Source organism: Eptatretus burgeri, chromosome 4 (genome assembly GCF_056783735.1).
Source record: "Eptatretus burgeri isolate ZD-2024b chromosome 4, Ebu_testis_v1, whole genome shotgun sequence".
NCBI lineage: Eukaryota > Metazoa > Chordata > Myxini > Myxiniformes > Myxinidae > Eptatretus > Eptatretus burgeri.
The window spans coordinates 75,751,865-75,778,125 of NC_140964.1; the positions used below are offsets into that span (position 1 = coordinate 75,751,865).

A 26,261-nucleotide genomic window follows, 5' to 3' on the forward strand; every position below is an offset into this window, starting at 1 on the left:
CCTCTCACTCAATCACCGCAGGTTGATCGGTGGTCTATCTGTCTTGTACCATCTCCTCACCAGTCCCACCCCCTGCTCTGTCTGCGATTTGTCCCCACCATATTTCCGCAGGGCACTGCGTTGTTGTCTGCCAACAACCCCCTTCTGGTAAAACTACCAAAATCACGAATCACTGCTCACCTTCACTCTTTCATTCCTCTTTTTCCCCACCTTTGGAGTAAACTCCCTCACTCTATTCAATCCCATTCTTCCCTCCAGGCCTTCAAAACAGCTGTTCACCACCACCTCTTATCATCCCCCATCCAAATCCTCGATCTTTTCTTCCCCCGTTAATCCACCTCAAGCCCACCATCTTCAAATTCCCTGCTTTCCTTTCTGAAAGTCCCTGTAATATCCATCTTGTATTCCCAATATTCCCTGCCCCATCCCTCTCCCTTCCACAGATCTCCTAATGTCTCTGTTCCCCACTGTTTTGGCATTCCCACTCCCGCCCCTCTTGTCTCATGCGTCCCTTGCTGTGCGTTGTGTGTTAGCTGTCATACAAGCCTCGACAAGGTGTACAAAAAAAAAACAGACAACAAGAAAAAGACGTCATGCAGAGCACGATACTTGCAAATTCCACCTGCTCTGCAAAGGTCGCCATGGATACATCAAATTGGCCATTAAATTAAGATTAAAGTTGACAATCTTTATCAAAGCTCAGATCAATCGGTTGAAAATTGATTATTTTTCAGATTCAAATTGATTTTTGAAGTTTGACCTTGAGTTGACCTTTGACATTTTGACCTCAAAAATACTTGTTTTCCCAATTCAGTGGTGGACTTTGCAATTGCCGTTTAATTTTCAAGTTAATAAGATGTAAATTGACGATTTTTCAGTTGAAAATAGATTTTAGATGTTTGACCTGAAGTTGGCCTTTGACGTTTTGATCTCAAAAACAGTTGCTTTCAAAATTCAGTGATGCAATATGTAAATCCTGTTCAACTTTCAAGTCAATCAGATGAAAAATGCTGCTTTTAGAAATTCGACCTCAAGATGACCTTTGACCTCAAAGTCAATAGACTTCTCAGTTGAGACAATCTCTAAAACTTTGGAAAGTTTCATGACAATCGGTTTAGAATTGAGACCTGCAGGCGATTGACAAGAAGAAGACGTCGTGCAGAGCACGATACTTGCAAAATCCATCAAACAAATTTGACCTCAAAAGTAATTGGTGGTTGAATTCAATGACCAAATATGCAACTCCTCTTCAAATTTCAAGTCAATCGGATGAAAATTGAGAATTTTAGAAATCTGGCCTATGTGGATTTTTTTGGCCAATGTGAACCTCCAAAGTAATTGGTGGTTGAATTCAGTGACCTGATGTGCAAATCCTCTTCAAATTTAAAGTCAATGGGATGAATATTGAGAATTTTAGAAATCTGGCCTTTTGTGACCTATTGGCCGATGTGAACCTCCAAAGTAATTGGTGGTTGAATTCAGTGACCTGATGTGCAAATCCTCTTCAAATTTCAAGTCAATGGGATGAATATTGAGAATTTTAGAAATCTGGCCTATGTGGACCTTTTGGCCGATGTGGATCTCCAAAGTAATTGGTTGGTTGAATTCAGTGACCTGAAATATAAGCACTTCAAATTTCAAGTCAATCGGATGAATATTGAAGATTGTAGAAATATCAGAGACGGTGGCAGTTCTTCCTTGGGGTCTCTGCCGACTTTCTCAAAGATAAGTTTTCCGGTTATTTTTGTTGCATTTTAACTGTCATTTTGTTATCTCCGTGTGTTTACTATGTGTTTCTTGCTCGGTCTTGTGTTAAAACTTGTGCTAATTGTGGACTTCTCGTCGTCTTTTAAAATTGGGTTTTCTTGAGGCCTTCCCTTCTTCCCATTTGTGTACGCAATCGTGTTCATTGTATTTTCTCCTTATTACCATCAGTTTTTATTTTCTCCACTTTCCCCTCCACCCTCCTATCCCTCTCAACTCTACGCTCTGTTTCATGTCTCGAAATATATAAAAAAAAATAACCAAAAATACCTTTTACCTCACATCATACCCCACATAACCACATGACTTCCTGTACCGACTCTTCTTCTTCTTCCTCCTTCTTCCGCCGATCGACCATCCACTACTTTTGCCAACCCACATTCACCATACATCTTCACGATTTTTCTTCTACCTTTCCTATACCTAACCATACGTAATCTTAAAAAATATATATTATATATTATTTTAACCTCTCACGTTACACCTCCTGCAACCACATTTCTGCACCCCCTCTTCTTCGTCCTGTAACTTTCGTCAAACTACCAGCTTCCTTCTGCGCTTGCCGTTCCAAATTCACCAACACCTACACCATTTTTCTTCAACCTTCCCTTTTCCTAATCCCACGTAATCTTTTATCAAAAAATACAAATCTTACTCTCAAAATGTTACAACTTCCTCTTTAACACGTGTGGTTCTCATTATTGTATCATGATTCCCTCCTCTTTTCTTCTTCTAAAGGCTGTTTTCAATCGGACGTTTCCTTCATCACATGTCTAAAACATCCCACTGTTACAACGGTTTTTTTTTTTCTCCATTCTCTTAATTCTCCTTAATTGTTTCCCTCACGTAATATCTTTAATCGATCTTTGACTGAAAAAAAATTTAAACTCCCAGTTTGCAATGACATGTTCGTGTTCCATCAATCATCCTTTTTTTTCCAACTTCAGTGCCAATTCACCCCACCTACTTAAATCTACCTCCTCCTAACCCCTCACCTGTTATCCCCTCTCCTTTCCCTCCCATCTTGCCCCTCATCCTACCTCTGCTCTTGGCACATCTTCACTGTCTTCTGCTTCAGTATCAGCTCCTACTTGTTCTCCCAAAGTGTGTGGTGTTCTAACATCTGTGGGTTCCATTCTAACCTAACAGATAACTCACTCTGTCAATCATGACACTCATCACCACAAACATGCTCCTTCCTTCCTCTCAGCACACCCCTCCCCCTCTTCCTAACCCCTCAAATGTTGTACCTCCCCCTGCCCACTCCCTTCTTCACCATACCACGACCAAGTCTCATCCTTCCCCTCTCAACAACCTCTCCTGTCGTGCTCCTTCACCTTGGCCGTGCCTGCTCTCATCATCTCCCCTCCCTCTCAAAGCTTCCCTCTCAACCCTCCCTCTTAAAGCAACCGTCACACTCTCCCCCCTCACCCTTCTCACTCAACTCTCCTTTCTCACCCTGTTCCCTCCAATCTTTCCCCTCACTCCCCTTCCAAAATTCCCCCCTCCCCCACACATCCACAAAGGTGCCTCCTTCCACCACCCCCTCTCTTCGATCTCATCACTCCACCTCCTCCAATATTTAACTGCCCTCTGCCCCCATCATAATACTCCCTACTGTACCTCAACCCAGCACCACCGAGCCTTTTCTCCTCCTCATCCAACGCTCTCTCCAAGCTCTTCTGCAATCCCCCACACTCTTTAAATAACTCTCCTTACCTCCCCCTTCCCCTCTTTGCACACAAGACCTCCTCCCTCCCTCTTCCTTAACAGTGTGGACCTCAAACACCTGGGGACTTTGCTCAAACCTGACAGAACTTTCCAAACAGGTTGCCACTGACAAACCAGACATGATCTGCTGAACACAAACTTTCCTCCTTGAAGATGTCTCTGACTCCCTAGTATCTCTCCCTGGTTACCCCCTCCTCCAGGATGACAGACCTGCGCATCGTCCTGGTGGCGGAGTTGCTCTCTTCATCAAATACTCTATTCCTCACTCTCCATGCACTGCCCTCTCTCCGCCACAACCCTGGGAATACCTCTGGCTACGGTTTCCCCTCCACTCCCACCTCATGTTTATACATGTGTTGTACCGTCCACCAAACAGTGATGACTCCATTTACACCTCACTATCCAAAAACATGGACCAACTTCCATCCTCTCATCCCAACCCTATCTTCCTCATATGTGGTGACTTCAACTGTCATCGTGCCAGTTGGCTAGGTGTGGGTACCTCTCTCACCTGCCATGGCACTTCAGCTAAAGACTTCTGCGATACCTTGGGATGGACTGAATCTGTCAACTTCCTGACACAGATCTCAACCAACGGTACACCATATCTTCTGGATCTGATTGTGACCAATTTCCATGAAAATGTCTGCTGTTCCTCTGCAACAATCAGAACTTCTGACAACATGCTTGTCAAATAGACATCTCTCGGCTGATATTAGAGAACCACGTCAGTGCTGTCAAGTCTGACATTGCACTCAGGCCAACTGGCAGAGACTTCAAGCAGCCATCAAACTTCTAGACTGGTTTCCCATCTCCACTTCCACCAACATCAACTCGTCCAGGGAATTCTTTCAAAGGAACTTGCTCTCTCTCTCTCTTGTGAACAAATTTATCCCCTATTGTCTTCAGTTGTCCTACCCTTCCTCCCGCCCATAGTACAGTGAAGCTTGTGGCGAGGCAGTTGTCCCGAAATAACTTGCCTTCACCTCATGGAAGGCTAATCCAACTGAAGGCAATCTCAGTTCTTTCCACAAAGCTCAGACCAAGTGTGTTTCTACCCTCAGGAGAGCCAGAAAACAATATCTTTGTAATCTCAAGTCTGAACTCTCAAACCTGTCTCCCTCCTCCAAATCCTGGTGGCATCTAGTTGTCTGTTTCTCGTGCATGTTCCCCCTCAATATCCCCCCCCCCTTTACCTCAAATGGTTGCAGGGCTGACACCGCACGTGAAAAGGCTGAATGCCTAAACTCGGTGTTTGCTTCTAAATCTTGTGTCCCAAACCCATCGATTTCTGTACCTACCTTACCCTGTCATACCCAGCTGTTCCTGGACTCTGTGTCCTTTTCTCCTGACAAGGCGGAGAGCTCGCCATCAAACCTCGACTCAGATTCTGCAACCAATCCAGAGGGTATCTTTCATTCCTCTTTTTCCCTGCCTTTGGAACAAACTCCCTCACTCTCTTCAATCCCATTCTTCCCTCCAGGCCTTCAAATCAGCCGTTCACCACCACCTCTTGTCTTCCCCCATCCAAAACCTCAATCTTTTCTCCCTCTGTTGATCACCCCAAACCCACCAACTTCAAATTCCCCGCTTTCCTTCCTGAAAGTCCCTGTAATGTCCATCTTGTATTCCCTGTGTTCCCCGCCCCATCCCTCTCCCTTCCACAGATCTCCTAATGTGTCTGTTCCCCACTGTTTTGTCCTTCCCTCTCCTGCCCCTCTTGTCTCCTGCTCTCCTTGTACGTTCTGTGTGTTAGCTCTCATACGAGCCTCGACAGTGTATACAAAAAAGAAGAAAAAGAGCGCATATCTTGGCCTTGCCTCGCAACCTCGGCAATCGTATCGTTTTATGTTCAAAGAGAAGCGCCTTTTGCTGTGAGCGGGCCTGGTGCTAAGAGTGGAGCGGTGTGGAAATTTTGATCATCAGAAGAAAGTGTACAGTGGGTTGTGGGCCCTAATGAAGGAAGACCGTCCGCACGAATCACCTCATGTATGTGACTGCAGAGAACGACTTGGTGCCATTTTGGGTGCGTTTTCCCACGTGGTATCCACACGGTTTTGAGGATCGCCATGCTCCTAAAAGGTCATATCTGGACACAAGCTGAGTACCGGCATAACGGAAGGAATTTCTTTCATTTTTATCTTTCCCCTTGTCTGTGTTTGCGATTTATTTCCATTATTACTCGTTGATTTATGTTCATTAAACCACATTTGTTAAATTTACAGTGTTGGTGTTTTCGTTGTGGGTTTGAGAATAAACCCGTGTGCTACCGTCTGGCACGCGCCCTTGCCGCCCTCCATCCTGCGTGCGCTATCATGTCTGGGGATCTCGGCTGTTCGCCTCCAAGGTAAAGCCGTTTGACTATCCGTCCAGGTCGGTGTTAACTGCCGTGGACGAGACAATATTCTCTTCTCTAAATCTTTTCAGCAACAACTGCAAATAGATTTGTGGAGCTATTCTCAAGAGTACTTTCAACTCAAATTCTAGATCTATTTTTCTTGGTTCACTATCTGTAAAAATAAAGCCACCCACACAACAGCTGTTGGGACATGAAATGCCTGGTCAACCGGATTTCCACGGTACAGTGGAACTGGATGACTGTGAAACAACCCTTCTCCCATTACCTCTACCATTACCCCGACCCTATTTTAATCATACCTCCCACATCGATCCTCCATCCCTACTCCCCATTAATCCTACTTAAGTTAACCCTACTTAACTAAACCCTCTTGCAGGTTACTGTGTTTCCTTCCCACCTCTCTCCTCTTTTCCCATTCATTCCTTCCCTTGCTTAATGCGTCCAATTGCTCCACTCCCAGTTTGTTGCCTTTTTACCCTTTGTCACCTCACTCTTTTATGAGCCTCGATCTTGTATCAAAAGGGATCTTACAAACCACTTGCCTTGTTTACCTTGTAGAACTCCAACTTCGATGATTCCTTCATCACTTCCTCTGTGGGGACAAAACGAGCGAGACAGATTATGAAAAGCATTTGATGTTTCCAACAAGTGCTTTGTTTTGTTCACAGCACTCGTGATGGAAAGTCTTCACATTTACCCAAAACATGTAGCATCCAACAAGTGAGCAGAGCTCACACAATGATATGTACCTGTGTGGGCCCAGGTTGACTGACGGCAAGAACCATGTGGATTGTAGTCTCTTGGGGGTAGTTTTGGGGGTCCATCTCGTATCAGTCTGTGGCGAATGATAATCATAAGCACAGAGTGGAACAACTTACAGTGGGGAGAACAAGTATTTGATACCTTTTTTTTTCCCCACTTACAAAGTAGGTTTTCCCACTTAAAAAGCACGTAGAGGTCTGTAATTTTTATCATAGGTACACTTCAACTGTGAAAGACGGATTCTAAAACAAAAATCCTGAAAATCACATTGTATGATTTTTAAATAATTAATTTGCATTTTATTGCATGAAATAAGTATTTGATACATCAGAAAAACAGAACTTAATATTTGGTACAGAAACCTTTGTTTGCAATTACAGAGATCAGACGTTTCCTTGTAGTTGTTAACCAGGTTTGCACAGACTGCAACAGGGATTTTGGCCCACTCCTCCATACAGATCTTCTCCAGATCCTTCAGGTTTCGGGGCTGTCGCTGGGCAACACAGACTTTCAGCTCCCTCCAAAGATTTTTTGTTGGGTTCAGGTCTGGTGATTGGCAAGGCCACTCCAGGACCTTGAGATGCTTCTTACGGAGCCACTCCTTAGTTGCCCTGACTCTGTGTTTCGGGTCGTTGTCATGCTGGAAGACCCAGCCACGCCCCATCTTCAATGCTCTTGTTGAGGGAAGGAGGTTGTTGGCCAAGATCTCGCGATACATGGCCCCATCCATCCTCCCCTCAATACGGTGCAGTCGTCCTGTCCCCTTTGCAGAAAAGCATCCCCAAAGAATGATGTTTCCACCTCCATGCTTCACGGTTGGGGATGGTGTTCTTGGGGTTGTACTCATCCTTCTTCTTCCTCCAAACACGGTGAGTGGAGTTTCAACCAAAAAGCTCTATTTTGGTCTCATCAGACCACATGACCTTCTCCCATTCCTCCTCTGGATCATCCAGATGGTCACTGGCAAACTTCAGACGGGCCTGGAATTGTGCTGGCTTGAGCAGAGGGACCTTGCGTGCGCTGCAGGATTTTAATCCATGACGGCGTAGTGTGTTACTTATGGTTTTCTTTGCTACTGTGGTCCCAGCTCTCTTCAGGTCATTGACTAGGTCCTGCCGTGTAGTTCCGGGCTGATCCCTCACCTTTCTCATGGTCATTGAGGCTCCACGAGGTGAGATCTTGCATGGAGCCCCAGACCGAGGGAGATTGACTGTTATCTTGAACTTCTTCCATTTTCTAATAATTGCGCCAACAGTTGTTGCCTTCTCACCAAGCTGCTTGCCTATTGTCCTGTAGCCCATCCCAGCCTTGTACAAGTCTCCAATTTTGTCCCTGATGTCCTGAGACAGCTCTCTGGTCTTGCCCATTGTGGAGAGGTTGGAGTCTGATTGATTGAGTGTGGACAGCTTTCTTTTATGCAGATAATGAGTTCAAACAGGTGCATTTAATAAGGTAATGAGTGGAGAATGGGAGGGCCTCTTGAAGACAAAACTAACAGGTCTGTGAGAGCCGGAATTCTTACTGTTTGGTCGGTGATGAAATACTTATTTCATGCAATAAAATGCAAATTAATTATTTAAAAATCATACAATGTGATTTTCAGGATTTTTGTTTTAGATTCCATCTTTCACAGTTGAAGCGTACCTATGATATAAATTACAGACCTCTACGTGCTTTGTAAGTGGTAAAACCTGCAAAATTGGCAGTGTATCAAATACTTGTTCTCCCCACTGTATATTACATAATATCATACCACCAATAAAATAATGAGTAATCGCAGGAACGTAAGGTGGAGGCAAGAGACTACGTGTACAATAAGGACATCTTGCCAACTCCTTTCTTGGTTACTCTAATGATTGCAATAATTATAATTCATCTACCAAATGCATATTTGACCAGGATTCAATCCTGATTTTAGACTGTTGGTTGGATCATTTTGGAGGGTGCAAATATTCCACCAATGAAGTGCTCTTGTGAAATTTTCACCGGAATTTAGCATTTGGCCAGGGTTCCATCATTTCAAAATATATTAAGGAATTTCTCACATCCATTGATGAGAATGAACACAATTAACGCCGCATCTTTTGTGGACAAATCTACAGGACCGAGGAGTCATGCATAATACGTAGGAAGTAATATAATCGAAAAATATGTCGAGGACAAGATGGCCGTACCTTGACACTGTTCCTTTGCTGGCTTTCCACACATCTGCAGAAACCTGCTGGATCCTGACCGTTGATGAAACAAATGCAGGGGATGATGGAAATAAGGAGGATGAGGTTCCAATCATCTACGTTATTACAGTATGATAGGTTTCACCCATGCTTGTAGTTATAAATGTCTATGCAGGACATCCTCACCGTGACACCGTGCCCTTTCCTGCCTGCCAGATGTCCGTGGAAGTGCTTTGCATCCTGTGAGGACCATCGGCTGCATGAGGACATGCCATGAGACCTTTCTTTAATCAGCACATGAACATTAAAATGGGAACAAGACCCTGACAAGGTGTGGGACGTATACCAAAGTTCCATGGGGTGCACACCTATAGCAACTGCATGTACAGGTATGCGTCAGGAGCGATTTTATCATGACAATGTGACCAGTACCGTTTTGGTTTTCAGTTGTGATATCACTGTACCTGACCTTGTATGCATGTTTTCCCAGGAGTTTTGCAGTTTGGTGGTTTTCCACCTTAGGCAAAATCTGTGTTAAGGTGTATAAATAGCTTCTTGTGGCGTTTTTTCCAAGGCCGCTTCGAATAACAAAAGTATTAACAACACTAATGATAAGAGCACAATATTAATGTTATGACAAAACAATATTAATACTAATAATATCCCCCCTCCCCAAGGGTTTTTTCCTCCTTGGACAAACGCCATGTCGGCATGTATCAATTCCTTTATTGTGGCATTTTGTGGGGCACTCCTACAGGATGTAAAAAATATTATGGACCACAAACATGTATGATTACCTTATTAAACAGTCCCTACTGCTGTTTAACACTAAACCGAAAGGGAGGAAACCCGACGTTCTTGAGGCATTAGATGCTAATCACGTCCCCCACAGACGAATGGACCCAAGCCTAGATATACCCAAGAGAGGACAATGGCATGACCCTTACTGCCGCTTATGCAGGGAGAGGGTGTACTAGTTGTAAGAAATACATAAATTGATTATGTCTCATGATCTTCGCTGCGTAAAAATGACCACAAAAAACATTCCTCTTGACGTGTTGCTACACAATATCAATTTATCAACCAGTTGTGGAATGATTTCTTACTTTTTTGTGATGCCTTTCCAGTTTCGCCTTTCGTCAGCTCTTTTGATGTCGTCCACAAGTTTGCAAAGTTTCCTGGGGATAGCCACTTGATCGTCATTATGATGAATTGAGGCTTGGAGTATGAACCAAGTGTATGATAAACTTATGTTACCAACAAATATACAGCACTTGTGGTCCAACAGTAATTTTTCTGCTGTGAAAAACACTTCTGTGTTTTTACCCTGAAAATAGCAATTTTAGAGCAACTTGCAAGGGTAGGGGGGGAAAGTTATGAAACCACTTCTGCTTTCCAATGTGACATTGATATTGTGATTGTCCTTTGGCACGCAGAGATCAAATGTGTTGTTGGCTTTGCAAACCGTTTCCTTTGAATCCCTCTAGTTGTCTATGTAAAATGAATAAAATGTAATCAGAATCGCAAACTCAACTCAGAATCGATTCCAGCAATAGGTCGAATCCCAATTCCAAATCTGATCCCACTCCGGTAAGCACAAATCACTACCCAACCCAAATTCAGATCCCAGCCTCAATCCCAAAACAAATCTCACTGAATACTTGGGCTGTTCAGAAAATTACTCACTCATTTCAGGTTGCCAAAAGGTCTGCACACTCACCTCTGAGCTGTCTAGCCTGGGTTTGAGTCTTGGCCCAGCTTGGTTTCATCCTGGTGTTTCACAGGCAGGCCAAGTCACTAATCCGTGTGCTATCCCTTGGTTCGATATTAAACTGGGCGTCGCATCGACAAAAATTTTTTTTCACTTTTTTGGATGTTGAAGATCCCACGGTGTCTTTCCATGAAGAGTTCATGAGCTATCTCTGGCATCCTGAACAAATTACTAATTCCTACCCAAATTGCATTGAGTAAAGGTCTCATTTTCTTAGGTATCCCTTGACACAGGTTACACCGCTTGCTATATCAGAGTGTGGTTGCTGTCCAATTCAGGAGGTCCAACAAGATAAACCAAATGAATGTTCTGAAGTTATTGGCATGTCACTTGTGAACAGCCATCTTTAGCTGTGATGGCCAACCTCTGACTTCTTTTTATGGCCCAAATTATTTCCACCTTATTGTTGAATCGGCCTGAGAACGTTTATGCCGAAGTCTTGCACAAAGTTGCTGGTCGGGAGTGATGTTTGACTGAGTAATTTCTGCAGGAATTTGTAATTTTTTCAGGGTGCTCGAGACACTCACTTACTTTTTGTGAAAACAACGTGGGATCTGTAACATGCACCATCTAATTCTAGCAGATGGGACATCAAGCTAACCTCCATCCAAGAGATGGTGCATTTTGTGATACCTCGCCCTGGATGCGAAACACCAATTTGACAGTTTATAGTTAAGTCTGGGATTGAACCCAGACTAAACTGCTCAAAAGTGAGCACTTTACCTGTACACCATGCTGTCAGCCTTGACTATAATTTACTCGAAGTTGCAATGTACAATCTACTTAATTCTCCTCGCCTGAAAGAGTTTATCAAGTGTGTAAGACAATGGACACCTGGCAATCCTCCTCCTACAGTACTTACCAAGACATCTTCGACACATGAGCCATCATAGTGAGACTGATAATCTGATATGACTTCAGTATGTAGCAGGCAGGATAAGGTGTAATACATTCCCAAAAAATATTCGGTAACACCACTTGTCTCAGCACTACATTTATCTACAAATACTACACCTACCCTTGGAATGGAAGTGGAAACTGGTTAATGTCTGGTGGTCGAAGTTCCTGTTTGAAAGACATGCAATAAAATAACAACAGTATTTTCGTAACTGAATATCAACATATATTGACATCATGAGAAAACAAATGTTTTGCATTATTTAATGGGAAGGCTTTGCAATAATGACGAGCAATCAAATATCTGTCGTACTTGTTGAGTTTAATTGTTTTCCTCTCCGGAACAACCATTTGGTATCTGGTAACTTTTCTTGAACACAAGTTAACTTAATGATGCACAGTTAGTAGTCACTTTGGAACCCCAAAACATTGTGTACACGTAGGCCTGCAATAATCGGAGCGATGTTCAAAATGTTCTAACGAGGTACTCAAAACAGTCCAAAAAATTCCGAGGTTTTTAATTCAATAATTGAGTATATCGGATGAGAAAAAAATATTCCCACACAAATTATTACACAATGTATATACTTGTGTATTAAAAAACAAACAAACAAAAAAAACGTTGTGTGTGTGTGTGTGTGTACATATATATATATATATATATATATATATATATATATATATATATATATATATATATATATATATATATATTGTTATGGCTGTGGAAATTCACAGAGCACCATATAGGTCCTTAGATCAGTTATGTAGATAAGTGTGTGTTCAGATAGATTTCCCCACCGATGTCTAAGGGATTTATTCGTGTAACCGGGCTGTGAATCTTTGAGTTAGCCGTTTTTCTTTTGCTATCGTTATTTTGGACCAACCGCTCACAACAACCACCTTCACCACCAACATCGCTCTCATCAACCACTTCACAACAACCACCTCCACCGCCAACATTGCTCTCATAAACCGCTTCGCAACAACCACCTCCACCGTCAACATCGCTCTCATCAACCGCTTCACAACAACCACCTCCACCATCAACACCTTCTCCACAACCGCCTTCATCGTAACCACCTTCACCACAACCATAACCGCATTTACACCTCGGCACACAGTTGCGAGAAGCCTGGCATTCATCGGGGGAGAACGGACGACGGCCCCACCCCCCCCCCCCCCACCGACGGACCCTGCGAGTGGATTCTCAACACTTGCGGAAAAGACGAAAGTTATGGAAAATACAAAAGAAAGGCCCTGATTCGGTGAGGAAAAAGCCCTTCTTCTAGAAGTTTCCCACGCGTGCTGGAAGAGGGGGACGGAAGGGAGGGGCGAGGCACCGTGGAGATAAAAGGGCCCGCTGAACGCAAGGTCAGGGTCTGCTGGAGGAGAGGTGTGTGGAGGAGAGGAAAGAGTGTCGTGTCGGAGTTGTGGGCAGTGTGTGGAGCGGTGGTAGGGGACTGGAGAGAGCGGAGTGCAGCGGAGCCAAGGCACGCGGCCTGCTGTACCATGCCTTACCGTGGGTCGCTGGAGAGGGGACGTCGAGGGTGGCCCTAGCGAGTCACCATGAGGGACAAGGTAGCCAGCCTGGTTTCTCAGGCCCTTTGCGATCTACACGGCTCCATGTTTATAAAGACCCCAAGGGGTCCAGTCTACCCCTCGTCTGTCCTGGGGTTTTCCCTTGCTTTTCTTTGCATGAACGTTGTGGCGCCATGTCTTTAAGTAGAACTGTTAAGTGTGTACATAATAGTTAGACGGTAGTAGCTCTTTTGCATTGCTCATGGTTTATCTCTTGCATGTTGCATGATTGCATGCGTGCTTTTGTTTTTGCCTGTTGATTGCAAACTGCATGCGTGTCTTGCCTTGCTTGATATATGACTGCATGACTGCATATGTGCTGCTTATTCAATAAATGTGCTTGTTTAAATGTTAACCCGTTCGTTGCGTCCTTTTCCCTAAATGAATTGCCGTTCTGCATTCGGAATATAGTTGGTTTTTAAATAGCCGATAAAGTGATAAAGTGATTAGGTCCAACGGGGATGCGCGATAAATACCCCGCTCGGTTATGCCAAAACGAAGCGAGCTGCTTAAGCGGCTCGTTTCAAGTGGCCCCGTTAAGGTACAGTCTCTCGGTAGTCTGCCCGCGTGATTAATTAGGTATATCGACGATTCGGCGATTGACCCTGTAGCGCGGGTAGGGTGTTGAGTAGGCTGTGGTGTGCTTAAACCACACCCGTGGCTGGTTTTCGGCGTTGATCCGGAAAGCCGCGACTGGATTGCACGTTGGGTGGGCGAAGCGGCTGCTATTGATTAAACGCGGTCGTTCGCACGCTGGCGGGCGGGAATCCACAACAATATATATATATATATATATATATATATATATATATATATATATATATATATATATATTGTTGTGAATTCGTGCCCGCCGGCGTGTGAACGGCCACGTAACTCGAATCGCGACACGTCGCCCACCGGACGGACAATTCAGTTGTGACGCTCCGGGAACTACTGCCCAGAGCCAGTCACGGGTGGGGGTTTAACCTCACCACGATCGTGCCAATTGCCCACCCGCACAGGATAGGGTTGCTCGCCAAATTCGACCTACCTAAGTACCTGCGCGAGTGGTTGACCGGGCGATCGTACCACGCCACAGGCCGACTCTGGACACGAGCCGCTTAAGCGGTTCGTTCCATATTACAGGGATAACTGAGCAGAGTTATCGTCGGCCTTGACGGTTCCGATTAATTACCGGGCGTTTTAAACCCACTATCAATCCCTTACGTGATGCAAGATGGAGATTCAATACAAGGAAAAGACGAAGCGAAATGGGAAAACAGTTCACACAATGCACACAATGCACTTTTGCACAAAAAGCAAAGAAAAGAAAAGTAGCAACTTCCCTGCGCGCGTCGAGTCCTCCTCCCGCGACCTCAGCTCCCAGCTCCTCTGGCGTGGTCGGTGAGTTTGTGGTTCGCGCCAGCATGTGTTGGCCGCTCGATGCCACGGACGGGGTTTCTGGCGCTATCTCAGCGCGGATAAAGGGGGGGGAACCTTTGATGCTCGGGGTCGGGAGAGGGGAATGGCAGACGCTCCGTCCCGCCAGCGGGGTCTCGGGACCGCACCGACAGAAGACCAGACCAGACCACCAGGCGAGACGAGCCAAGACGAACGACGAGACCAGCTACAGGATGAAGAGAAGAGATGAACGGCGAGACCAGCTCCAGGACGAAGAGAAGAGACGAACGGCGAGACCAGCTCCAGGACGAAGAGAAGAGGGCACGCCCCGCCCGTGTCCGTCCTTTATGGAGCACACACTCCCTTTATGGAGAAGGGGCTCCGCCCTTCTCAGCGCGGGGCTCCGCCCATCACTCCGCCCCGTTTTTGGCTCCGCCTCTCCTCTAGCCCTTTCGAGAAGCTCCTCGAAAAGGGGCGTTTCCTCCTCACGACCACCTCACACCACGTATCCACCAATCGCCAGCGAGCTCTCGCAGCCTCTCCCGTCAGCCCCCGGCGCCGCAAAAAAAGGTGGGAAAACTCGCGCGCCGTTGTAGGCCTTTCACGGGGCTTTTGTTTGAAGTCTTCGGACGGTCCAAAATAATGATAGAACAGAAAAACAGCTAACTCAAAGAATCGCAGCCCGATAAATCACATATATTCCCTCTATACAACGGGTTTGGGCTAACTACACATGAACTTATCGATATATCTCACCTGAGGATTCTTCATGGTGTAATGCGAATTTCCACAACCGTAACAATATAATTATATATCCGTATAACAGGAAGAAATTAAATTGGTCACGGATGTAGCTTCTGGACGATATTTATGGTGACAAGCTGTCAGCGTTAAATCAAACCAAACTAATTCAAAACAACCGCAAAACAATTCCACTTGAATTGATGTTACACAAACAAACATGAATGCAACATTTGCTTCAGGTGAAGGCTGTAATGTAAAACAATTCGGCTAAACTGATATATTACCTAAAAACATAGCAAAAATTTGAAGGTCACGGGTCACGTTCCAGAACGGAGTTCATTGGTAGTTCCAGTTGTGCACACCCCTTTTTCGCATTGTTATAAGGGGGATTTAGAGTTGTTTTTTTACTCTTGAGAAAGGTCAGTGGATGCACGGTTGTTCTGCGTTGCTGATCAAAATGTTGAGCAATTGTTTGCTCAATTAAAGGTTTGGAGAACTCAAGATGATTTCATTTGATTTCATTCATAACCACAAGATCTATATATATGTATATATATATATATATATATATATATATATATATATATATATATATATATATATATATTACTAAAACTCTCATCTTGTATGTATGTATGGATGTATGTTCCCGAAATATAGCCAAAACGGTTCACGATAGCGCAAAAACTTTAAGGCCAACTTACTCACCATTCGCCTGCAGTGTGCAGTATCAAGTTTCGTTGAAATCGGGCAATGAAAAAAATTATTGAAAAATCAAATCCCGATTCAGCAAGTACTCTTCGGGAGAATTTGATCAATGCAAAAAACCTCAGCAGTATAGTTCACTGGAGCTATCTTGGTTTTTTGTTGTTGAAATGATTTATTTTAAAATCTCAAACATTTCGTATAGAGAAAGAACGATTTATTTTTAAGCATAAAATCTCTTCTTCTTCTTCTTATTCTTCTTCTTCTTCTTCTTCTTCTTCTTCTTCTTCTTATTCTTATTCTTATTCTTATTCTTCTCCTTTCGGCTGCTCCCGTTTGGCGTCGCCACAGCGGATCATCCGTATGATCCGCATAGTGATTTGGCTTAGTTTTTATGCCGGATGCCCTTCCTGACGCAACCCAGGTCGCCTCTTACGACACATAAAATAAAATTTTTAAGCATAAAATAAACCGCCATTTTGATCTCATACTTCCGCGTTCGTTAATAAATAAAATTGTGTTTAGACGCGTGCTTTGTTGAACGATGACCGAGTAGTGGGCACCCCAGGCACCGAAGTAGTCGGCCAGAGTAGGCCAAGGGTCCAAGGGACCGGGATAGTGTACTGGCACGGGCGACCCTCGGTACGGGACCCGGAGCACCAAAGATGCCACGTGGGCATGGAAGGGGGGGCAATGCCAGGAAGGGCAACCCCCCTTGTTCATAGGGAGCAGGTAGGCTTGGGGACAGCTTCAGGGCCCGGGGGTGCCATAGATAGAGTCCGGCAGAGGGGGAATCCCTGCCAAGTGAGCCACGCTGCCCAGCCACGAAATGGTGCAAGGGCATGAGTGAAAATTCGAGGGCTGGGCCCAAATTTATAATGGACACCAACACAGGTGACGGGAATCATGGTTTGTAGAACCGATAGTTTAATGTGGCAGGCATTTTGGAAAGCCCCAGGGTAGTTTAAAGTTAATAAAAAGTAGGATAGTTAGGAGATGTACCCCCTTCGCACCATCCATCCCTTCGCTCTCTGTAGGCCGCTGGACCCACCTTTGGTTAGATTGCTGAACTCTGTCGGAGACCATTCTGAGGCTTTGTTGGGCCTCAAAACAGGACGCTAGTCTCTCCCTATTCCCTTCCAGAAAGGGATCTTAGGGGTTGGGAGTAGGCTAGGCTGACAGGATAGGTTAGCCGGACAAGGACAATAAAGGGGGTTAGGGAGACGAATTATAATAAAAAAAATATATATTTGTATATATATCCGTATATATATATATATATATATATATATATATATATATATATATATATATATATATATATATATATATATATATATATATATATATGGGGCTAAATTTGGTTTTGTTGTTGCAAATTGAGGGAGTGGGTATGGACAGAGACAGGCAAAGGCGATAGGTTGGGGGGAGACAGTGGGGTAGGTCCGAGCCCGTTTTCAGAGCGGCCGGCACCACCACACTCCCTCCACAAACCTCACGGAACTAGACCAGAGCCTGGCCAGCTTCAGATGCCGGCCTGCGTGCTACAGTTGCTGTTCCGCGTTTGCCTTGCCATGCCTTGTTCGCCTGCCTCTGCCATGACCCCATGCCTGCTACCCTTTTGTTTGCATTGCCCCTGTGTCACCATCACCATGTGCACCAGGATCATCCAGTGTTTGCAAGGACTGCACTGCAGACAGCCACATCACGGGAACTGCATTGAGCAGCCCGTGCATTGTTTGCGTCCATTTTTTTGTGTTTTGCTTCCATCCATTCATTTCCTTGAGCCAGAGACTGCATTGGGCAGCCTGGCTACCTCTTCAAATGGCCTGTGGGACAGCACAAGGCATGCCGTGTTAGGATGAGTTGCCTCCAGCAGCTGGGGGTATGAAAGGAGAACAAAAGGTTCACTGAAGGAAACGCTCAAGGGGGACCTTTTGAGCAAGCCCTGAGGACGACTGACCTTCAGCTGCGGAGCACTCACCCACAAAAAACTGTTGACTGACATTGCTGTGCCGTTTCTTTCCCACAGATGACAGGTCCTGGGCCATGGTTAGTTTAAATAGTAGTTAAGAATGTAAATAAGTTTAACCCACCTGCATGTTTGTCGTAGCGCCGGCAATGTAGTTAAGTCATCTGAATGAGTCTGTTAGTAAGTTACGCAGCGCATTAGGTTATTTATTTTTGGGACATGTATGAAAAAATGTCGCACTCAGGGATTTGAAAGTAAAACATACGAGGCGAAAACTTACACATGCTGGTCACACGCAAATTTGACGACTTGGGACGAGTCTGTAAAAAGGGGAGGGGGTAGTGTTACGAATTTGGAAGTTTACTGCACTCAACATACAGGTCCTATAGCTCAGTTATATCAATAAGTAAATTTGGATACATAGCTTCCTGTCCCTTGTCTAATGGGTGATTAAATGTAAATGCACTGCGTAGTTATTTTGATAGTTAGGGTTTTTCTTTTATTTTTACATCAACAACATCAAGGCCGACAACACCGCATCACCCTCACCTTCACTTCACTTCCTTCACCTCGCTCTGGCCAACGTCATGGTGGGCGGAGTTCAGGGAGGAGCCGCGCAGCGGCCCTCGACCACACACACAGCGTGCAACGAGTGGGGTGACCGTCGCCCGGCCAATCAGACTTCCCCGACTGTGTGAGGGGCGGTCCACGTGATGTCACCACGCCCCCGGGCCAATCAAGGAGTTTGCCGCCCGTTTTGGCCAGTGAGAGAGACGATGAGCGATTTGCGCGCCAAAGCTGGCCAGTTGGAAAGGCGACGAGCGATTTGCATGCCCAAACCAGCCAGTGAGAGAGGGAGGGTCGCGAGGAGGCCCCCCCCTCTATAATTATGGGCGTGGTCTGTGCGCGTGGAGAGAGTTTTGTTCTGGCAAGAAGTGAGCATCTGCGTGCAAGGTGGTTGAGTGTGAAAGCATCTGCGCACGGAGTGGTCAGTGCAACAGAGGGTCTTCTCCTGCCAGCCTTCGCCCTGCTGACTTCCGTTCACCTGTAGCCCCATCGTGAGGGCGTCTGGATCGTGCTACATCGTGCTGGGGGTCCAGTTCTGCCCCGAGGACCTGGTCCTTGAAGACCGCACGAGGCGGAAAGGTCAAACAGATTCTCACCTCCAGCTCGACTGTCCTCCGGGCTGGAGGTCCGAATAAAGACCACTTTGGTCCGATTATTTTGGGTGTGTGAGTGTGTGTGTTTGTAGCGCCAGTCCAATAAGTAGGAAATTGTATAAATGTCGTGCTGTACATATGTGCCTTCTATATTCGGATAACTCTGCCCTTACGTGCTCCCCTCATTTCCCTATTGTGTTATAAATAAACCCCATATGTTAAGTGTATCAGTTAGTTTTTGTCTTTCTTTTATTGGTTTAATATGGTGCGTGTTGGAGAAATTAGCCAGGCTGTTTCCGCTGTAATGGGAAATTTGCACCGACGGATCTCGGCGATCAACCGCTCGGGTCGCACACGGTTCGAGTACGCTAAGCGGCTCATTCCATACGGGTGCCGTCGAGGGTGTGGAGACTCGGTAAATCGCCACATGGAAATCTAGGTATTTTGAAAATTGGCAACCCTGTACCAAGTGGCAGAAATATTGACGCTTCACAGTCCGATAAGGGACCCGTACTTTTTCCGAGTTTTCCAAAAAGGTACGATCTAAATTCCGGGCGATCGGTCAAGCCGACCCTGCAGCTCCTTCCAGCGGTTGTGCTCGCAGCCGATACCCGACCCTGCAACAATAAGACTCGTTATTTCTTTAAATAATTATCAGATTTCACAATAGATTTAGACAGTTATTTAATCCAGACGATATGCGATCCTCAAAGCCCAAATAATATTTTGATAATATACTTTAATTAGTCCGTAATACTTTAATTAGTTTCATTCCCAGCACAACTATAAACTCCGATCCCGGTGCTTCATAGCATGGATCATTAAGTGTACCATCCTCCTGATGAGATATTAAACCAGCTGTTCTGTCTGCTCAATTCGCTTGGACTAACAGAACAGGCTATTGTGTCGTCATACCCTGACCAAACTCCAAATTTCTGCCTAATCTGCAGCGGCACTGTATGAACCATAATCTGCAGAGGCAATGTAAGTCATTATATGAGGCGCCGCGAGGAGGAGTGATGTAAGGGCCACATCAGCCATTTTGGAGTTAATGCCATATAGCACTGTTTTAACCCTTCCCCTATCATCCGAGCCTATCATCATCATATCATTAAAAAATGTCGCTTACATCATTCCTCCTCATATCAACAGAAGTGATGCTAACCATTAACAAGCTCTTGCAAATAACTGAAGAATTAATGGCTCATGTGAATTCAAAATGGCTTTTCTGATAGCAATTCCAACATGTTAAGATTATTTTATATTTCCTTACGAGATGAAACTCATGCCTTACCAAAACTAGGTGCATTCATTTATGCCAACCCAAGTAAGCCCAAGCACATTATTCATTGTCTCACTCGACTTCTGCCATGTTTATGTTCGTATATATAATGGATATATATAGTGTATATAGTGTATATAGTATATATAGTATATATAGTGGATAGTATATATATATATAGTGTATATGGTGGATATAGTGGATCCCTGATTATATATATAGTGGTATATATCCCTGCTAGTATATATAGTGGAATCCTGATTGTACGTGGATGTTCATACTTTGGTGTAGTTCTAACCTTGAGTTGACTATAGTAGAGAGAAAGCAATTTGTTACCCTGCATTCACCAGATTGTTGCTGCGAATGTGGTTTATGATTGGCCTTTTAAGTTAAAAGGCGATGTAATTGCATTAACGCTTATTGTTGAGCTACAAGCAGCTACTTTTGAATTGGGAGTAAATAATTGGTGTCTTCTAACTAATACCACTACGACTGCATCATGAATGGTCACAATTATCCCCATCTCCTTCTGAGGTCACCCGGGAACTTTTATTGGCTTAAATCTATCCCGAATTGACTAGCCAGGCCTGACGCCTGTGGAGCACCAGTCTGACAGTTTATAGTCGGCTCGGGAATCAAACTCAGACTGGACAGCTTAAAGGTAAGTACGCTCAATACATCTGCACCATCGACTTGGACCGGTGCCTGCTGGCTGTCTGTGAGAAATGTGAGAATGTGGAAAACACAAATTCGGAATGATGAGTGGCCTCACCTTAAAGTTGTCCATGTCTCTTTGTGGAGTGTTCACTCAATAAACTGTGCAACACACCTTCCTGTTCATTTATCCCCTTACCTGCACTTGTGCTCAATATCGTTGCCCTGCTACCCCACTGTCAATTTAACCTTGCTCGTCCATGAGCCTCGTTCTGTGCATTCATTTATGAATTCACAAAAAAAAAACTAGGAATATCACAAACAACGAACTCCTGGATGGAAACCAAGCATAATCAACGACAACTACTGCATGACAAAACTTAGCAAGCTGCAAAGTATCCTTCCTGTGTTTACTTATTGAATAAACTTTTTTGACTACAAAACAAACTTTGCTGAATGATAAAAGTTGGCAAACAAGAGCCATTTCTCTTTCCAATGAACAGTGAATGATGTTGTCCGACATATAGAGGGCGAGGGAGCCGTACCAAAAGTCTTTGTCCATCAATCTGATGTGTCTTGGCAACTTGGGCACACTCCTCCAATTGCAACTGACAAACGACACAGACGTTTAACAATGCTCATAAGCCCCTGACATAAACTCATATATGCATGCATCAGGGCAAATAACATTAGGAAACACCATTACCTTTCTCAGGTAGCAAGCGACGTCATAGTGGGACCATTGGAGTACAGTTTCCAAATCTGGTAAGGTATATTGGGAGGTCATTGTCCAAGACCGGCTCCAGTCCAAGACACGTTGATGACTCATTTAAAATGGCAAAATCTCCTGAGACGGCAGGGAATTTTCGGCTTCCACAATTGGAAGTTCCACATTTCCCCCCCACAGAGGGTGATTCAATTGGCTGTGGTTCGTGATGCGTGTACCCCAACACTTGGATGTGCTTCAAAATGTTTTTGCTGTCATTTGTCTCTCTGTGCAAGTGGTTTTGTGATCCATGTGCAGAATTGTCTGGACACTTGTTAATGGTCCACTATACAAATTATGGCTCATTTTAAAGGTTTCCAGTGGAGGTGCATCGTGGTCTTTATGTAAGTAATTAAAACAGAGGGATGTATAAGGTAAGTCAGATTAGATTTATGGTTAAAATAAATAATGATGCACGTCTGTAGCAGACAGAAAATTGGAATATGAACAGCGTATGCAACATGGGTGTGATGGTGAAACGGCTTCCTCTTGTTTCGTATTTTTCGTATACATCCTTGTAGTGGGGGCATATGTGTGAATCAACGATGCAGTTTGTGATGTAAGTGTGAAAGTTGGCAGGATGGGACAAAACTACATATTAAACATTATCAAAGGAGGGAGCCAAGTGGAAATAACTTGATTAAGGCCAGAATCTTCGATTTCCAAACTGGTCTATTCCTGTGTATTGTCTGGCCTGTTCTTGTGTATCTGTCCGGTCTGTGCTTGTGTATCTGTCCGGTCTGTGCTTGTGCATCTGTCTGGTCTGTTGTTGTATATCTGTCCGGTCTGTGCTTGTGTATTTGACCGGTCTGTGCTTGTGTATATGTCTGGTCTGTTCTTGTGTATATGTCCGGTCTGTTCTTGTGTATCTGTCTTGTCTGTGCTTGTGTATCTGGCTGGTCTGTTCTTGTGTATTTGTCCGGTCTGTGCTTGTGTATCTGTCTCGTCTGTTCTTGTGTATTTGTCTCGTCTGTTCTTGTGTATCTGTCCAGTCCGTGCTTGCATATCTGACTGGTCAGTGCTTGCGTATCTGGCTGGTCCGTGCTTGCGTATCTCATTGGTCCGTGCTTGTGTATCTGGCTAGTCCGTGCTTGCGTATCTGACTGGTCCGTGCATGCATATCTGGCTGTTATATGCTTGTGTATCTGGCTGGTCTGTGCTTGCGTACCTGGCAGTTCTGTGCTTGTGTATGCGGCTGTTCTGTGCTTGCGTATCTGGCTGGTCCGTGCTTGGGTATCTGGCTGGTCCGTGCTTGGGTATCTGGATGGTCAGTGTTTGTGTATCTGTCCCGTTGTTTATTTTTCGCACAATGTTGTACAACATCACAAAAGATTGAGCATGGTACTTTGGCTCTTGAACCAGATTGAGCATGGTACTGGACAAGAGCATCAAGGCTGGCAAGTAAACGAGCGTCTTGTAACTGGACAGCACACCTGTGAACACGGGTACGAACTCTGTGAAGTGGGTCTCAAGTGTCAATCTTGTCACAGAAGAGACATTTTGTTTCAGTTGCTGATTTATTGGAGGATGGGTTACTCCCACGGAGATGCTTCTTTCACTCCTCACAAACTGACGGCATCCTCTATGGATTTACACTTCTGTGCTCCTCTGGAGTTCAATCTACTCGAGTGTACTTGTGAAGTCCAGCACTCCATTTTATGTCTCCTTAATGCAAACCCATTATCTAATTTGGCGATAACAAAATCCAAATAATAATCGACGAAAAAATTTTCAGCCAAAAATCTGGGTATAGTCACTTTATTCAACTTCTGATACAGTTATTGTGCGTGTGTTGTTGGTTGGTATCTCCATATGTGGGTTTCAGAAGGTGGAACGCAGCCCTCCCAGGCCTCAAGGTATCCACCTTAATGTGTGTGTGTGTGTGTGTGTGTGTGTGTGTGTGTGTGTGTGTGTGTGTGTGTGTGTGTGTGTGTGTGTGTGTGTGTGTGTGCGTGTGTGTGTGTGTGTGTGTGTGTGTGTGTGTGTGTGTGTGTGTGTGTGTGTCTTTTACTCTTAATTTCTTTCTTCCCTTTTCTCTCTTTACCTCCACCACCGAAGGTGAAGGAGGTTATGTTTTCACCCCTTTCTGTCTGTCTGTTTGTGTACAGGATATCTCAAGTTGTGGACAGATCCGGATGAAATTTTGTGGACAGGTTTTTGTGTGAAAAAGACGAACTGATTAGATTTTGGAGAAGATCTGGATCCGGATCCGACTACTAGAATTTTCAAAGTGATTCTTCACCATTGAGAGTTCGGGCAAAAAACAATATAGTACTGTATAGCATGATATTTCAAAAATGTATTGGTCCCGATGTGTTCTCGTGGATCAGGCATTACGTGGCGGAGGTATGTACTCTCCCAACTGCCCTTCTCATTCTTTTTCTGTGTTGACGAAGGGGTTTCCTGTGTCTCACTTGGCTGCGCCTGGATGGGTTTGAGGGTGGAGGAGTAGCAGCCAAAACCCGAATCCTATCCAGGTTTCTCCTGATGACCCCGAGTTTGCCTGTTCAGATGCCTCCTCTTTTTCTTCAGTATACAGAGTGGAGGCTTGTGGAAGAGCTAGTATTAGGACACTGAATAGATCAGGACACAACAGGACAAAAGGAACAGTCGAGAGAGGGGAGGAAACACCAACAGCATAGTTGAAGGCCAAGATCGAGCCAGACTTGGACAAACGATGGGTGTAGCGAGGAATGGGGTGCGGGGGTCGGGGGGGTGGGAAGGAGCGGTTGCATGGGCTGGACAAGATGGATACAGAAGGAAACTGGAAATTTGGAAGGAGAAGGGACTGGGGTGAGGTGGGGTTGGGAAGTGGGGGTGCAGGTGGGGGGGGGGTTAACGAGGGCAGAAAAGTATTTGGTCCTGATGACTCCAATTCAGGATTTGGTGTTTTGTTTTATTTTATTCCAGGGGGCTGGCAGGAAAGCTTAGAGGTATAAGCACTTGCCTCTGAACCGTCTATCCTGGGTTTAAATGTTGACCCTGCTATAAACTGTCATCCTGGTTTCACATGCAGGGCGAGGCATCGATGTATATGCCATCTTGCCGGAGGACATTAAGCCAGAGGACCAGTCTGACAGTGCAAGTCGATGGACGTTAAAGATCTCACGGTGCCCTTTGCGAAGAGTTGTCGAGTTACTGCCGGTAACATGAGCAAATTCCAAATCCTTCACATGACTCACTGCTGTGAAGACAACGACAAACCACCAAGCATTACCGAACCACTCACCACAACCAAAGCACCCAGCATACCCAAACCACCAAACATAACCAAGGCTGCTTCAGCAGCATCAATGGTCTGCAAAGAATACGATGACGATGACGATCTTACACTTTATCGGTGAAATGTTTAAGTGTATTGGTCATTGATGACAGCCATTTTGAAATCCAACATGTCTACCAAAATCAGGCCATTTCAGCTTTGGCTCCCTTTCAGGAAATATGGAACATATGTTTATCGAGCAACCTTCCATATTTCATGCTTTTATTAAAAGGTGTATAATTGCTTGGTTGCTATGATGTCACAAATTGATCCACCGGCCCGGTGTTGTAAACTTACATGTGGATAAGAAAGTTCAAGGTTTCCTGGAAAATGTCTTCAAACCATCTGCAACCGATAAAAATCTGGTTTCCTGTTCGTCCTTTAATATTGCAGAACTTTTGTAGAACTTTTGTAGAATTTATAATAAATAAACTGATCTCAACTGTAATCATAAATACACTGGTGTTACTTACTGTCTTTGATTTTATTTTATTAGGATTGTGAACAGTAATTAAATTCGAACAAACAAAGTTAGTTAAGTCCAAGTTAACGGCTCCAAGGGAATGAGAACATCAACGAGTTATTGCTGCACTCAACCATTTCGTCTCCAACTTTAATTAGAACAAGTCTGGAGACGGCGATGGTTCACGAGCAATGTACACGATCGACTTTTTATTTTTTGACCTTCGAGGGAACGCCACAGGCAAACTCGCGGGAATCAGGAAAAACGTAAATGATGAAAGTTGTAGTACTCGAAGAGCACTACTTACATACCAAGTTTCATTCGAAACAGTTGAAAACCCGAGGAGCTCGATGCCCAATTTATTGATTTTTTGACATTTTCTAAGTTCGTGACCTTGTGACCTTGACCTTGGGACGAAAATGAAAAATCGAGCTCCGTGTGGCTATTCAGGTGCCATTGGGCTAACCAAATACCGAAAACCCCTGCCAGATTCGACAAACCCCCTCGGAGAAGATGTAACTTGAAATCGGCTACCCCCTAAAAACACATTTTTTGGGCGTGGCTCCACCCATAATGGGCGCAGCACGCCCATTCTCAGGAAAACAGAACCAGATCATGATATAAACCTCCCACCCAAATTTTATCAGGATCGGATCAAAACCCACGGAGCTATGCTCGGGACAGACAGACAGACACACACACACACCCATAACGAATATAGTGGTCACTTACTGACTCGTGAACCAATAACTTCGTTCACACGTGACGTAATCCCAGCCAAACCAAATGACTGCGTCACGTGGTCACGTGACGTCATCCCCTCGCAGGTAA

General features: G+C 44.7%; 1 protein-coding gene and 1 long non-coding RNA gene across 8 annotated transcripts in view; one reads left to right on the forward strand and one right to left on the reverse strand.

Annotated features, from left to right (window-relative positions):
- Nucleotides 1–24,850, forward strand: part of LOC147028390 (uncharacterized) — a 30,583-nt gene extending 5,733 nt beyond the window's left edge. Inside the window, exons 2-3 of the long non-coding RNA XR_015057557.1 lie at nt 9,007–9,179; nt 24,722–24,850. This is a non-coding gene — a long non-coding RNA (uncharacterized LOC147028390). The remainder of the gene's footprint in view (nt 1–9,006; nt 9,180–24,721) is intronic.
- Nucleotides 1–26,261, reverse strand: part of LOC147028389 (uncharacterized) — a 69,356-nt gene that overhangs the window by 42,077 nt on the left and 1,018 nt on the right. For 2 of the 7 annotated variants that reach the window (XM_085878726.1, XM_085878724.1), the window contains exons 1-8: nt 21,646–24,725; nt 21,485–21,547; nt 11,580–11,626; nt 9,897–9,968; nt 8,977–9,030; nt 8,791–8,844; nt 6,604–6,689; nt 6,397–6,446 (exon numbers count right to left, since the gene is read on the reverse strand). In XM_085878726.1, coding sequence (XP_085734852.1) covers nt 6,397–6,446; nt 6,604–6,689; nt 8,791–8,844; nt 8,977–9,030; nt 9,897–9,968; nt 11,580–11,626; nt 21,485–21,547; nt 21,646–21,768 — 549 coding nt within the window. In that variant the 5' untranslated portion in view covers nt 21,769–24,725. Of the gene's footprint in view, nt 1–6,396; nt 6,447–6,603; nt 6,690–8,790; nt 8,845–8,976; nt 9,066–9,896; nt 9,969–11,579; nt 11,627–21,484; nt 21,548–21,645; nt 24,726–26,261 lie in introns of those variants that run through there. The other 5 variants (XM_085878725.1, XM_085878727.1, XM_085878729.1 and 2 more) reach the window with 5 other exon arrangements.